Source organism: Photinus pyralis, unplaced genomic scaffold, assembly GCF_008802855.1.
Source record: "Photinus pyralis isolate 1611_PpyrPB1 unplaced genomic scaffold, Ppyr1.3 Ppyr1.4_LG7, whole genome shotgun sequence".
Lineage (NCBI taxonomy): Eukaryota > Metazoa > Arthropoda > Insecta > Coleoptera > Lampyridae > Photinus > Photinus pyralis.
Window position 1 is genome coordinate 28920045 of NW_022170738.1, and position 15834 is coordinate 28935878.

The 15834-nt window shown below is 36.4% G+C and overlaps 4 protein-coding genes across 4 annotated transcripts; 2 read left to right on the forward strand and 2 right to left on the reverse strand.

The window, feature by feature from the left end:
- Positions 1–4540: 4540 nt before the first annotated feature.
- Positions 4541–6296, reverse strand: LOC116176156 (uncharacterized protein K02A2.6-like). Its single transcript, XM_031494632.1, has 2 exons — positions 4719–6296; positions 4541–4642 (listed from the first exon to the last, which is right to left on the reverse strand). The coding sequence occupies exons 1-2, from the start codon at positions 6294–6296 to the stop codon at positions 4541–4543; spliced, it is 1680 nt and encodes a 559-aa protein (XP_031350492.1).
- Positions 6297–7581: 1285 nt separating this feature from the next.
- Positions 7582–8760, forward strand: LOC116177206 (protein ABHD11-like). Its single transcript, XM_031496107.1, has 4 exons — positions 7582–8044; positions 8084–8313; positions 8357–8491; positions 8539–8760. Exons 1-4 carry the CDS (start codon positions 7625–7627, stop codon positions 8696–8698), a joined length of 945 nt encoding a protein of 314 aa, XP_031351967.1. The 5' UTR covers positions 7582–7624; the 3' UTR covers positions 8699–8760.
- Positions 8761–12244: 3484 nt separating this feature from the next.
- Positions 12245–13428, reverse strand: LOC116177214 (ras-related protein Rab-35-like). The gene is made up of 3 exons (XM_031496121.1): positions 13171–13428; positions 12819–13118; positions 12245–12769 (listed from the first exon to the last, which is right to left on the reverse strand). The coding sequence occupies exons 1-3, from the start codon at positions 13220–13222 to the stop codon at positions 12516–12518; spliced, it is 606 nt and encodes a 201-aa protein (XP_031351981.1). The 5' UTR covers positions 13223–13428; the 3' UTR covers positions 12245–12515.
- Positions 13429–14104: 676 nt separating this feature from the next.
- LOC116177253 (protein unc-119 homolog) lies at positions 14105–15261 on the forward strand. The gene is made up of 3 exons (XM_031496170.1): positions 14105–14542; positions 14592–14764; positions 14818–15261. The coding sequence occupies exons 1-3, from the start codon at positions 14193–14195 to the stop codon at positions 14934–14936; spliced, it is 642 nt and encodes a 213-aa protein (XP_031352030.1). The 5' UTR covers positions 14105–14192; the 3' UTR covers positions 14937–15261.
- The last annotated feature ends 573 nt before the right edge of the window (positions 15262–15834 follow it).

A 15834-nucleotide genomic window follows, 5' to 3' on the forward strand; every position in this document is an offset into this window, starting at 1 on the left:
TTTCATGAAAATAGGCACGAGATGAATGTTTTTACCTAAATATTTTTGAGAAATTTCTCTAAATTTCACAAAAAATAAATAATTAGATTTATTTTTTAAAATGCCAAAATTAACATTATAACTTCGCCACTGGTACAGCACCATACCTATATACGCTTTCATTCGTCTATCTTCACATTCTTTTGCAAATAGCGTTGTTTTCAAGATATTAAAAAAAACTAAAAAAAGTCCGATTTTCATCCCTTTCAAGGATTGTTTGGAGGTGACAGACACGGCGGTTCACTTATGGGGTTTGGTGATATTTTAAGGACTCCAAAATCAAGTTATTTACCAAATTTCAGCTTGTCACTAATTTGTTCACGGTTAGACTGGGTCGACCCTGACGCTTTATGGTGTAATCGGGGTTGGAAGCTAATGGAAAGTTTCCACAATTTTTAACATAAAAAGAGGGATGTATGACAGATTCCCACATCAAATTTAAAAACAATTAATTTCTCTACAAAATGGTATTTACCTCGAGCTAAAGTGCAACTATCAGTGTTCGAAGCATTGTGTTGTGAATTTTCAATCGTTTTTAATAAATTTACAATATTAGCGGTCATTTTCGCAGATCCATTTCTTGGTATATTAATCAGCAGAATATCTACTCAGTTATTTTTTGATTGACAGAAATTTTATATGAAGGTTTTTATGGGGAAACGGAATAGATTGACTGGACTAGTATACAATATATTGCAAATCGCAGTAATTATATAAAGAATTAAGAAATAACGAAAATATACCAGCGCACGCCTATGACTGCTCACGTCCCTAGCATGTATTTCCGAAATCAGTACCATCTCCATACATTGGATGCTGCACACTTTTAATTTCTCACTTCAAATACCTTATGTTTGGTGGAAAATATTTGTTATCCGCTACGGCGCTACTTCTATGTAAAAATAATTATACTTTCGTGGGCCGGGTGGTTTATTACTCCTAATGCTGAGACGTACTATAAATAAATTTGAATGTTGTACGAAATGTAGCAAAAAATTGCAAACATTCTGACGGAAAGACCAACCTTAATTACATACCTATACCTTTGTGCAAATTAGGCACATTAATTCTGAAGAACAAAAATACTGTTTACTTTTAATAAAAATTGTTGTTAATTTGAGGGTTCAAAATTGTGCTAACCAACGATAAATTTCGAATAATTGCAATGCTACTTTGTTTTGAGGTACAATTTTATCGTTGGACGGAATTGTCTCACATTTGTGTCCCATGTAATAATTGCCTAGGACGCAAATGAAAGGAGCGAAAAGTTTCCGACACATATCACATAACAGTTAAAAGATAAGAAAATTTCCTTGCAAATTTAGCCCCTCCCATGAATGCATTTGTCTCACAAGTTTCTCTGTCTATATGAAAGTTCGGTAATTTGCCGTAATGTGACGCTAAGATACAGAGTTAAATATTGGCAAAACAGTGCTTCCGTTCTCCCCATAAAATTACAAAAACTGACTGTTTTTTTAATGATGTTTTTCAATATACTAATAAATAAAGAGCTAATGTATGCCTCTCTAATGGTAAAATTTTCATTTTTTGCTTTTTTAAGAAGAAATTGATCTTTAAAAATCACTAAAATGTCGCAACTTTAACGCCGTATATTTTGTTTTTTTCGCTTGTTTTTAAAAAAATGGCTTTAGAGAAGCACGGCGGCATTCTTGCTGAATCGATATCAATCAACACATCAGTAAAATACCTTTGTCATACTTTAAATTTATAGGGACAACGTAAAGATGTTTAGGCATTTAATATACGGAGTCCTGATGCCTCTTAACGACTTCTTAACGTTACATTTACGTTAATTCATGAATAAATTTACAATTTAATTAAAGCGAAATGTTTATTATGATTTAGAAATTTTAACAAATAATGACGAATATTAACATTTAAATAGTGGTCACATAATAAAATTATTTATTTAAAATTCAAACGTGTCCTTTAGACCCCTCCAGTCGTGAAGTGGGGCGTCTAGAACTCTAAAAGAGCTCGAGAGAGGGCGCTAGCAAAAATTGGAAATGCCTTTGAGAATCTTTCAAGGCGCTTCCTAGAGTAAGTGTTCTCCAGAGCGTATTTTTCCAAGTGGTAGAGGGTACAGTATTGATTGCTCAGAGACCGGAACATGTATCTATTTAGTATCGCTGTCTCTAGGTAAAATAATAAACAGGACACACAAGTATAACATTTAATTGGAACACAACATAACCATGCCTGTAGATGCAGTCAACGACATGTTCTAGTTCTAAATCTACGCACCAGAGTGCTACTACAGAATAAGATATTATAGTATCTTAAAACTACATATTATACATCCTTCCTCTTTACAAATCTAGCTTAATAGGTTTATTAATAGTTCGACCTGAGCGGGTAGTTACATATGACTCTTTAACACATTGGAAAGGTGGGTTTTGCAGATCGGAAGACAGCTGAGGTCCACTTTCAGAGGTTTGAGGTAAGTTAAGCAATGTCTTTTCATTATTTTGAGATATGCTCTCACATTCATGATCTTTTACTTGATATTCGTTTTGCGACATCCGCAAATCATGTCTGTTCCTTCTGAGAGTGTTACCTAAACTATCTTTAACAACGTATGATCTGGGGAACTGATGAGTATTTACAATTTTACCAGGTTCCCACGTGTTAGTTACATGGTTGTAAACAGTTACGTTACTATTGTTATCTAAAGGAGCATGGTCTGTTGCACGTTTATTAAAATAATCTGTATTTAACTGTTGTTTGTATTCTACTTTTTTGGTCATGTTTTTGCAAAGTTCTGGACTCAATAACTCTTGTGCTATAGGTATTTTAGTTTTGCATCGGCGTGAATTTAATATTTGAGAAGGTGAATAGTTTATATGCTTTAATGGAATGTTTCTGTAAGCCAAAAGAGCCGAATACATATCTTTCCCTTCCTCTTTCGCTTTTTTAATGATGCTTTTAGCAATTGCAACCGCTTTTTCAGCTAATCCGTTAGATCGGGGAAAATTTGGGCTTCTAAACGCTAATTTAAAATTCCATTCCATTGCAAATTTTTTGAAAATTTCGCTATTAAATGGCACATTATCTGCTACTAATACGTCTGGTGATCCAAACCTTGCAAAAATTTGTTTGATTTCCTGCATAACAGTTACTGCGCTTTTGTCTTTAATTTGTACTATTTCCAACCAGTTTGAAAATGCATCGTACATGACTAAGTAGCTTATTTTAGCGTACGTAAAAATATCTACGGCTACTCTTTCCCAAGGTCTTTTTGTTATCGGATATGGCATTAAAGTTTGATATGAATTTTTTCGCGCAAACTTCTCGCATACTTTACACGATTTAATAAACATTTCGATGTCCTGTGACATACCCGGCCAATAAAATATTTGCCTTGCTCTTGATTTGCATTTTTCAATCCCGAAATGACCTTCGTGTATTAATGTTATCATTTCTTTTTGTAATTTTTTAGGAACTATTAGTTTATAATCGTGAAATAATAAATTTTCGATACTGTAAAGTTGATCTTTGATTTTGAAAAATGGTTTAGCATCGGTGGGAATATCATTTTTATTTGCGGGCCATGAGGTTTCAATATAATTGCGAATCAGCTGCAAAGTTGGGTCATTTTTTGTTTCTTTTTTAAATTGTTCTTTCCTAGATTCTGACATAGATAATGTTTTTGTTAATGAATGCACAAAGTAGTCTATTTCTTGATTTGATTTTAATACTTTTTCATTTTTTAGGTAAGCTCTTGATAATGCATCTGATATGTACATTTGTTTACCTGGTTTATAGGTTACATGTAAGTTATAATTTAAGAGTTTTAACCTGATACGTTGTAATCGTGGTGAAATTGATTGAATATTTTTTTTAAATATTGATTCTAGGGGCTTATGATCACTGTACATTTTGATGTTTAACCCATAAATAAATAAATGAAATTTCTGTACTGCAAAAAGTATTGCTAAAGCCTCCTTTTCGATTTGTGCATATTTCATCTCGGTTTTTGTTAAGCTCCTTGAAGCAAAAGCGACTGGGTGCTCTTCTTGTATTAGACAAGCGCCAAGTCCGTCCTTTGAGCTGTCTGTTTCGATAACTATTTCTTTTTTAGGGTCGAAAAACGTTAATACTGGTGAATTTGTCAAAATCTGTTTTAATTGAGTCACTGCAGCTTCATGTTCAGTTGACCAATACCATGGAACATCATTACGTGTTAAGTTTCGCAATGGGGCAGTAATTTGAGATAATTTTGGGATAAATTTGCCTAGATACTTGACCATGCCTAAAAATCGTAATAACGAATTTTTACAAGACGGCACAGGCATTTCTATAATGGCTTTGACATAATTTTTATTAGTCTCGATACCTTTTTGACTAAATATTTGTCCCATAAATTTGACAGAAGATTGTTTGAATTGTATTTTGGTCTTATTAAACTTGACATTAAACTTAAGAGCTCTCTCCAACACTATTTTGAGATTTTTGTCATGTTCTAATTCAGTTTCGCCTGTCACAATGAGGTCGTCAAAATATAAACTAACGCCTTCGATATCACCAAAGAGTTCGTAATTTTTTCGCTGGAATACTTCTGGCGCGGAACATACACCAAAAGCTAGCCTTAGAAATTGATATCGACCATACGGTGTACCAAATGTTAATAAATTAGCACTTGCGTCGTCTATTAATACTTGCCAATAACCGTCCTTCATGTCAAGCACAGTAAAGAATTTTTTACCACTTAATTTGGCGGATATTTCTTCCATAGAAGGTATTAGAAAATGTTCGCGCTTAATAGCACAGTTTAACTGTTTGGGATCTAAGCACAGTCTTAAATCTCCATTAGGTTTTTCTACAATTACTAGCGGTTGAAGCCACTCAGTAGGGTGCTCTACTTTTCTAATACTATTTGATTTCTCTAACTCCTCTAATTTTAATTTTAAACGATTATGTAAAATTTGAGGGACACGCCTAATAGGTGCAACTGTAGGACTTACATTTTCATTTAACGTTATATGATGCTTGTTAGGAAATGTTCCTAACCCCTGAAATACACTAGGAAACCTATTCACTACATCTTCGGATGATTTAAAACTAGCCTGTAATTCATCCACTCGCTTAATTAAATGCAATCTAATACAATCTTGCAATCCTAGTAATGGCATTTGATCTCTAGTATCGACAATTACAAACTTAATATTACACACGTACTTGTTTACCTTACATTTCAGTTCAGCTTCACCAACAGGAGTAATTTTAAATTTTGTACTTCCATAAGAAACTAAAGATACATTTGACTTCTCGATCCTACATTTAGGTAACGTTTCTAAAATATTTACTGGTAGTACGCTCACCTCGGCACCCGTGTCTAATTTAAAGTTTATCGACTTGCCACAGATTTCCACTTTCTTGAACCACATGGACTCTTTATGTGCTTCCCTTTTAATTGCACTCACGTAAAACTCGCATTCACTTTCGCCACTCTCTTCACTTCCACAGAGTTGATGATCTTCCGTTCCAGACACTTCATGTACATCCTTCCTTTTCTTTGTGTACTTCTTGGTTTCATTGGTTGCCTTTTCACGCGTACACACGGAAGCAAAATGATTTTTTCCTTGGCATTTCGCGCAGGTCTTCTTGAAGGCAGGACATTTTTTAGGTGCGTGCTTGTACCCACAGTATTTACACTTGAGCGTTGCTTGTTTAACAGTGCTCACGTCAACTTCTTGCTGTAGTACCTTGGACTGATTCTTGCTTACTTCAGAGGCCCTACAGAAATCAATGGTTTTCTGTAACGTGATGTCGGCTTCTCGTAGTAATCTTTCTTGTACTATCTTGTTCTTGATTCCCATGACGATTCTATCTCGTATCATATCATCTGGATCAGAATATTCTGTGGTTTGTACTGCTTTTCGTAGATCTGTCAAGAAATTATCAAAGGTTTGTCCTTCTGCCTGAACTATGCTGTTGAATTTGAAGCGTTCGAAGATTACATTTTTCTTTGGCGAACAGTATTCCGTAAATTTTTGCTTTATCAGGGTCAAGGTCTTCTCTTTCTTTTCCTCTTCGGTAAATGTAAATGTATTGTATAATTCCAATGCATCCTCGCCAATCACATTGAGAAAAACTGCTACTTTCTTTCCTTCAGCTTTTTTGTCTAGGTCAGCTGCTACAAGGAAAAGGTCAAATCTTTGTTCAAACTTACGCCAATTTTCTGAAATATTGCCGTCCAAAACGAGGGGATCCGGCGGTTTAAATAAGCCGTCCATTTTATTGACAAGTGTTGCGTAATTTTACAAAACTTCCTCGTGCTCTTTACTAGGTGCACACATTCAAACTACAATTTGTGTTCCACAACTACCTGACACCATGTATTATTTAGTATCGCTGTCTCTAGGTAAAATAATAAACAGGACACACAAGTATAACATTTAATTGGAACACAACATCAACATGTCTGTAGATGCAGTCAACAACATGTCTAGTTCTAAATCTACGCACCAGAGTGCTACTACAGAATAAGATATTATAGTATCTTAAAACTACATATTATACAGAACATACGTTCTATATTCGCATTTGCCTACATACTTATTTCTCAGAACTAGCTGTGCTCCTCATCGATACCACTCTGGAAAGATCAATAAGGTTTTAGAAAAGTGGTAAGGTCGAGATTGGACTTTAGAAAGCACCATGAGTATATGAGGCACTGTTATCACTACGTCTCCTGCAAAACGACTGACGTCCAAAGCATTTCAAAGGCACATTCAACAAACCATCCTACGAGTTCTATGTAGCTTCCAGAAAGCACTTTTAGACGCTGAGCCGAAACCGCTACTATATGGAGAGCAGCAGATACGTAAAGCACTTCTCCAAAGCTAAATAAAACGGGAAAGCTTTGGAAAGTTTTGGGTAGCTCGCTTGAAACAGGCAAGGAATCTTTACACAGCTCGGAAACCACTTAGCTCCTTTCTAAAGCTTCACTGCGCATTTTAAGGAATATCTTAGACGCCATCCGCTTGTGCTGCCAATACAATAAGAGGAGAAAATGAATAACTCTGGAATAGTTTCTATTGCTCTAAAAAGCCATACACAAATTTGCAAGGCACTTTTACAATCTTTTACAATGCAGATACATAATTTTAGAAGCCACAAGAAGGCGCCTTGGAAAGCTCATATAAAACCATGGAAAATCGTTAAAAGTCTTCTCTCATGTACCTATCTTCTAGAGATGATATCTATCTATGTCCAATGTACAATAAAAAGTCTTGAAAAAGATGTGCACCATTTTGAAAATACCCTGAGAAAAGCGTAAACGTTTTGGGAGGAGCTTTTCAAAAGTCACTGGAAATCCTTATGTTGTTCTACATAAACAAAAAATAGAAAACATTTACATGTTTTGATAAGGCAACCCATTCTAGATTTCAATCGTGATTCATGATCAATCTAAACGTGTCTTCTGTAATGTACATTCAAAAATTCATATATACCTCTTTCTTTTAACAGGTACAAACTTTCCGAGCATCCTGTACAATATATACGCGACGGTAATTTAACCACGTCACCTCCCTTGAAATTTTGAAACTTAACCTAGAAAATGCTTGTAAATAAATTATTGTCAATTACACCAAAGCACTTTGTAAAATATGTTTGTGCATCGAAATTCTGCACAGATCCAAGCCAGGACGTTATAAATATGGCCTTTGCCTCATACGAGAGCACCTTAACCTATCCCGTGGATCCACCGACTCCTCTCGTAGTAATGCACGGACTACTCGGCTCCAAGGCGAACTGGAACAGCCTCTGCAAAGCTTTCCATCGACACACCAATCCCAAGCGGAAAATAATAGCGGTGGACGCGAGAAATCACGGCGACAGTCCGCACTGCAACTCGCACACGTATCCTCATTTGGCCGAAGATATAAAGCTGTTGTACGCGCAGCAAAAAATCAAACGCTCGTGTTTGCTCGGACACTCGATGGGAGGACGCGCGATGATGTACTTTGCCTTGAAATATGTACGGTACGCGCACGAACGTTTCTTACAAACGCTTTAGCCGAACTTTGTAGATAAACTAATAATCGGCGACGTGTCGCCAATTACGTCAAGCCCGAATTTGAGATCGATGCCGACACTTTTCAGCGCTATTCAGAAAGTTCAACTGCCGTCCCATATACCGATGTCCTCGGCTCGTTTAAACGCCGACATACAGTTAGCGAAAAATATCAGCGATAGGGGCTTGAGAGCGTTCCTCCTCACAAATCTGATACAGAAGACCGACGGAAGGTGCGTATTTCACGCTGGTTCATTTTTAGCGAGTCAATTTCAGTTTTATGTGGAGAGTAAATATACCGGCGTTACTCAGTAATTTCTACGATCACATAGCGTCATTTCCTATACCTGCCGAGTGCAAATTTACTGGTCCGGTCTTGTTTGTCGCGGGAGGAGTATCCGATTTCATACAGTAAGTGGATGACGACACGTTCAAGTGACATATTCCTTTTATGTTAGGAAAACGGATCATTCCCAAATTTTAAATCTATTTCCGAATGCGGAGTTTCAAGTGATTGAAGGTGCCGGACACTGGCTCCATAGTGAAAAACCAAACGAATTTTTACAGATTTGTATAGAGTTCCTGAATAGGAACACGGTAGCGAATGAGAAGAAGTAGGAAAATTGAAATGTACATAATTTATTAGCCAAATATGTTTAATAAATTAGTTTGGAAATTGGTGTCATCCTAGTTTATGAGGCATAGCGAGACGTATAATACAGTTACTCGCCACGAGAGTACGCCACATACCAGTCGGTTTACTGTGACTACAATACGCATGAAAATTGTCGAGTACATTTTGGGGCGAATAGTTCTTGAATACGGCCCTGACCGTTAATTGCGTCCAAAAATTGTGTTAAAGGAAAAATTAATCTGATTCAGATCACTGATCAGCGTCCGTGAAAGGTAACAGGGAGAATTAAGCGTTAAGCCGTCGGATTTGCGGTCAGAAATAATCAACAGAGAAAGAATTACGCGTGGGGCCGTAAAGGCAACAAGGCGCGATCATAAATTAAAACAAGTCGGATTTTGTGTGAAAAATTGAATGCGCCCGCGGGAGAGAGTCGTTGAAACCGCGATAAAAAACGCTGTTAGTGTAAGTGAACCATTCCTGATTTTGAACTGCTCGAAGCGGGATCGCGCAATCGAAAATTTCAGTCGAGCAGATAAAAAATCACCGTAAGTGGTTTTTGGACCAAGAAGAGAACTTTGATAAATAGGTTGTGCCAGGCATTTTTCGGCGTTGGATCCCGCGATCAAAGCTTATCAAGTAAATTCCATGCGAGTTTCTATAATACACTTGAGAGGTTCCACCCTGTATATACAATTTATGACGATGCACACATTTTTGAGAGTTGGCAACCACGCAATTTTTAAGAGGGGAAAGCGATTTGCACCATCGAGCACGAACGTGGAGTTACCTTTGGCATCTTGTCTTGAATGGTGGTCGTGAACGCGTCGCTCCATAAATGTTTGTTGTTATTTAATGCAGGTAGTAATTTTTTTTTCTTTATATCGTATTTGTGTTTTGTGTGCCGCATTTTATATTTGTTGTGTGTTTCAATCTTTGTTTTTGAAATTGACTTGGTTTAACCGCTATGCAGAGTGACATGTTTAATACCGTTATCCTTTTGTTTGTAATCGTTTACGTTTTTGGTGTAATGTTTGATTAATTTATGTTTGTGTTGATTACTTGGTCTTGTCCGAGAAGTAATAGTCATATAAATTTTGATTATTTTATTTTAATATGTAGAAATTACAGAGTTGTTTGTTGTATCTACTGACTTGTTGTTTGTAACTAACATTTTCTGAAGCAGTCATGGGGGTGGTAAAAACTGTAATCAAATTGAGTTACGACACCTAATTCCGTGATTGTCTTTGACATTCAACCGTAGGCTCGAAACCCCGAACGAGGGGCGAAATTACCTATCTTGCGGGGGTGAGATTATGCTAATCAAAACTCTTCAGTTTAGAATCTATGTGTAACAAATGAGCTCCGACTCCATATATTTCTGCCGATAGCGGAATTTGCCTACAAGTCCATGTAATTTTCCATCTTGCTTTTAACAAAAGAACTTTATTGCACCAAAGATGAGTCACATCTTGTACTCTTAACTTTTTCTCAGAATTTAGGTACCTACTTACCTGCCCCATTGTTCCCAAAATTTGTTTTTAACCTTTTGAGTGTAACCAACATTGTGTATATGGATTTACTAGAGTACCTACGACATCCTTTTGACTTTGCTTATATTAAATAATGTCAATCGACTAATTTCCGGGTTTTCCACAATCTATATAATAATAACGATCATTATTAAACAACAATTTCTGGTGTTTTTATTTATTTCCTTCTCTAAAGTAGGTCTTCAGGTCATAATAGCATTGCTTACAATTAACGTAAGGGGGCCCTGCCTTAGATGTTTGATCACGTGCCTTTTTTCAAATGCAAAGCTGGCAACCGCGAGACCCCATCTCGAGATCACTATAACGGGATCTTATCGAATCAACTTTTGCCATGAATACATTGTGCAGTTTAAGTTTGTTGTTAATTAATGCAGGTAGTAATCTTTACATTTCTACAAAACTTTATATTTTTGATAAATTTTTGTTTTTCAAATTGAATTAATTTAACCCCAATGTAGAATCACGTATTTGATACCGTTAACTTTTATTGTTTTTGTAATAGGTTAATTTTTTGCTTTAAATGTTTGCTAAATTCATGTTTATGTTTCGATTTTTTTGGCCCCCAAATACATTTTTTTAATGCGGAAATTATTGAATTGTTTGCGTTTGAATGGGTGTAGGTTGTGTACGCGAATTTGTTGTTTGTCCAACTAATAATTTTTGCCTTAATGAGACAGTGACTGAGGTGGTAAATAACTGTAACCATTTTAGTTACGTTAACCTAAATGCCGGAACTGACTCGAATTGCAACTAATACGGTGGAAAATGTTGCATGAGAGCCGTTCCTTGAATCTCGTCTTTATATTATTTTATTAAGTATTTATGTATGTATTCATGAGACGGGAGATTATTTAGTATGATATATTGCCTTGTAGATGTCGATTAACAATTTATACCGTGGGGAAAAGCACCTATAAATACAGTCGATTCTGTGCTGTATCTAAATTTCCTTCTCCCTAACAATCACATTTTAAAGGGCGATTGTTGGCGGAACATCTCCTCCACACGCAACTTACATCATTGATGGCCCATTGCATTTATGTCACTCTTGCCATTAACTGGCACAGTACAGATTTAATGCATTTTACCAGCGTCTATCCGATGCTGGCGTTACGCGCACAATATGTACAGGGCCAGTAGACTATATCCTTAAATTATAACCACAATTGGTCAGATGCAGTAGGTTGCCACAACCTTACCGCCAATGCCATCCACGACTATGTATAGCTCAGTGGTAGAGCGTTTTCGAACCTGAGGTATTATCGAATCTCGTTGGCATCTTCTATGAGCACTTTTTTTCGAAGAATCTTAATCTGTTATCAGAATTTCCATAACACACTAGATGTAGAAGTTACATGCTACTATTACTATTATAGGTACTACTTTCTTATGGACGCCATATTGGATTTTTACGGAATGAGATAGAGGACAAAAATGGACCAAAAGACATATTGATTGAAGAATATCTAGTTACCCGTGGATGTTTTATTGAGAAATTAATGTAAAACTTTTGATTTTGAAATTTTTCTTATAAATTTATGAGGCAAGTCATTATTTTTCTTTTTGTCCTCTCTCATTCCGTTAAAATCCAATATGGCGTCCATATGAAAGTATAGTAGCCTTCTACATTTAGCGTGTTATGGAAATTCTGATAACACACCCAGATTCCCCAAAAAAAATGCCGATAGAAGATAGTAAACAGACGAATTTCCACGGTGATAGCTCAATATTATTTTCAAAAGCGTTTTTCTTTGTCACAAAAACAGGTAATTTTGCCCCCATTAACCTACACTGTATCTTCTACAGTTACCAAGATCTCAATTGTGAGCCATCGTGTACGAAACCTTTCCAATTGCAATTTTTTTACTTATCTACAGGATTTTAAGACCATGTATAATTTGCTGTGCAGATTTATTTTCTTCTTCAAAGTTTTTATCTGTTTCTGTTTTTATTTTTCTTATCTCTCTTGTCTCTTTCGAATAGGATTCAGTATCTTTTATTTACTGTACAATTACAAGAATTTTAGGAATTGCATACAAAAATTAAACTTACTAAATAATTTCCTAATTACAATTATAAAACATTTTTAGACTTGCTTTCTATTTTAACATGTATAAAAATATGTACAAAAAGAAATGCGTATAATACTTATAAAAGAGAAAGCTAATGAGAGGTTGCTAATAATATCGAGAAAAGCAATTTTAAAAAACACACACACACATTCAAAATAGAAAGCAAATTTAAAAAAACATTAACAGCATCTTTTTTTGCCCTGCTTATTACTCTTCCTTAAATTAACGACATCGTTCTGCGTAACATTCTGTCGCTCTTTCATTTCTAACTTCGCTCGTAAAACTAACCTAGTAACGTTTATAAACATTTCCTCAACGTTTATGTTATCTTTGGCTGACGTTTCGAATAACTGTATACCCATCGTGTCTGCGAATCGCTTCGCATCCTCCGTTAGGACTACTTTACGATCCGGACAGTCATTTTTATTTCCCACTAGAAAACTAACCGTGTTAGACTTGCGACGCGATAACCACAATACTACCTAAGATCCGGTTGACGACGTCACAATTCTGTTCGATTTCGTGCAGCCATCGTTTGACGTTTGCGAACGACTCACCATTCGTCACGTCGTACACAACGATTACACCGTGCGTTCCTCGATAGTACGTGCTCGTGATCGTCCGAAACCGCTCCTGGCCTGCCGTGTCCCAAATTTGTAATTTAATACGCTGACCGTCTATTGTTACGGTGCGTATCTTAAAATCGACACCTATCGTCGTAATGTAACTACCGGAGAAGGTGTTGTCGGCAAATCGAAGTAGAAGCGAACTTTTTCCGACTCCTTCAATTGAATTGAGCGGTTAAAGAGGAAGCGGGTACCACCTACCACTTACCGCTATCGCCAATGATGAGCAATTTGAATAAGTGATCATAATCCCGTGCCATTTTTTACCTCAATACGCCCCCCAAACTTTTCACTGGACCACGCCGAATCATTAACAATACTTTCTTACAGAAGTCAATTACATTAATTAATCAATTTCTGTTAATTTAAAGCAAATAATAATGTTATTAATCCAGCAAAGCAATAAATATTCATTATTAAACTTCATGTGTGACGTACATTTTGGGCGAAAGCGGCGTTGCCAATAATCACAATTCCGCCATAATTGCATCAGTCGTTACATACATGGTGCTTCGGTAATTGAATTGATAACTATCAATCAATCAATCAAAAGACATTTATTTACATTTTATGGATGATACAGTAATTGGGTTAGTGGTAAATGAATGGTCGACTGGTTGCCTAGTACAATCCCACACAAAAATGCAAAATACTGAAATGTCACGCAGAACTCCAGCGCTAAAATTTAAAAAAATAAATGAGAGTGTCACCTCCCAATATGCGTCACTCAAAATGACTTCAAAAGGCCACATTCACCATAAGCCGAATTGCTAACTATTTTATTTATGAAGGCATTTTAATATAATTTTATACTATTAGAATAAAAGCAAATCGAAAACCACGTAATTCCAACGTTTATTATGCTTTATTTTTTTTATTTTGTTAATACATTGGCATTACAATATTCCTCAAAAACAGAATTGATGACGTGTGCGCAAACCATTGAACTGGATACTATCGTAATTGGAATGGCATCGCCCACAAACAACTGTTGCCAGGGCGCCGTGACGAGAGAGATTGCTCAAACCATTGATTATACACACAACCAATGCTCAAAATTCAAGGCTTCTACTAATACAAAGTTTTGAACGCAGCCTTATTGATGTTAAAATTGAACGCAACCTCATAATTGACAGTTGGTGTAACGAGCAACATCGCAATCGGCCATTTTAAATTCCTTCAATCAAAAATAATGAGAGAAAGCAGAAAGTTAAATTAAAATTAATAACAATGAGCGTTGTAAGTGAACAGTGTAAAAAGTTACCGAATAAACTACTAGAAACGATAGCAAATAAAAAAGTAATAACACCGGAAGATGTATTACGAATACCCTACATAACGGACACTTACTTATGCTCACCGGACGCGAATATCTTCGAAATAGACTTTACCAAATTCAAAATACGCGATCTCGAAAGCGGCGCCGTCTTATTCGAAATTGCCAAACCCGCTTCGTCCGAGAACGCAGACGACAATACCGATAAAGCTGACGGCGAGGAGGCGATCGATCCTAACGCCGGCAGATTCGTTCGTTACCAGTTCACCCCGCAGTTCTTAAAATTGAAAATGGTTGGGGCCACGTAAGCATTTTTTTTTTACATTTCCATCTGTAACTGTTAACTCTTCTAGTGTCGAATTTACTGTCGGAAGTCGACCGGTCAATAGGTTTCGCATGATCGAGCGCCACTTTTTTAGGGACAAACTTTTGAAAACGTTCGACTTCGAGTTCGGGTTTTGTATACCGTACTCGAAGAACACCTGCGAGCATATTTACGAATTTCCCAGCCTGCCCCCCGATTTAGGTAACGATTGCGGGTGACTTAAATATCGTTTAAACTACAATAATTCTTTGTAGTAAATGAAATGATTGCGTCGCCCTTCGAGACACGTTCGGATAGTTTCTACTTCGTCGACGATTGCCTCATCATGCATAACAAGGCGGATTATGCGTACAACGGGGGAATTTCTACATAATGTTGTAACGCAGGGTTATTAGCCGTATAGCTAGCTTATTTTACGCACACGAATCAATCCTTTATGTGGTGCACGTACACGGACACACATCACTGGTTGGTACTTCTGTCACGATCGCAATTGTGTGTACATTTCGTTTAATTACGCATACAGGGTGCTCTCACTACTTTATTGTTACACCTTTACAAGCTTTGGCTTAATGATGTATGTACGGTAGAAATTCCTACACGGATGAATTATTGCTGATTTCTGTTACGGTGTCGGTGCAACAGTTGTAATAAATTTACGGAAATAAAATGCATTTTTGCAATTGTGTTTATGTAAAGTTCTGGTTTTCATTCAATTCTCAAGGTGGGGTACCATTAGCCCCCCAGATCTCGATAAGCAGTTGTGGAGGAGAGAGATACTTTGTAGAATTCGACTCCTTTCAGTGGGACCTTGTTTTGGGTAGTTTGTCATGTGTGTGTGTGTTTATGAACCCTGTAAATTTTGAGTCTCTTGGAATTTTGGCAAGCCGAATGTTTATTTGTAAAATAAAATTTTTTAAAAGTATTTACGATTAAGTGAGTTGACAGTGTGGACAAGCGGTGACAGGAGAATTTTTCGTTTTCTAATAAACTCCCGCTTTGAAAAGATTTGAGTGTTTGAAAAATGTTACATTGGTGTCATAAGTGGGATTTAATTAGTAACAAGAATCATGATAAAATTAATGGAATTGAAGATTACCGAACTTTGGGAAAGATCCCTTGATATGCGAGGTGTGGAGAGTGTTCTTCAAAAGTGATTTGAAGCTGCGCTGATTGAGGATATGTTCAATCCCTCGGAGTATTCCTTGAATTGGAAAATCTCGGGCAAATGTCTAGCAAAATCGAAGAGAAGAATTTGTGATAATCTCACA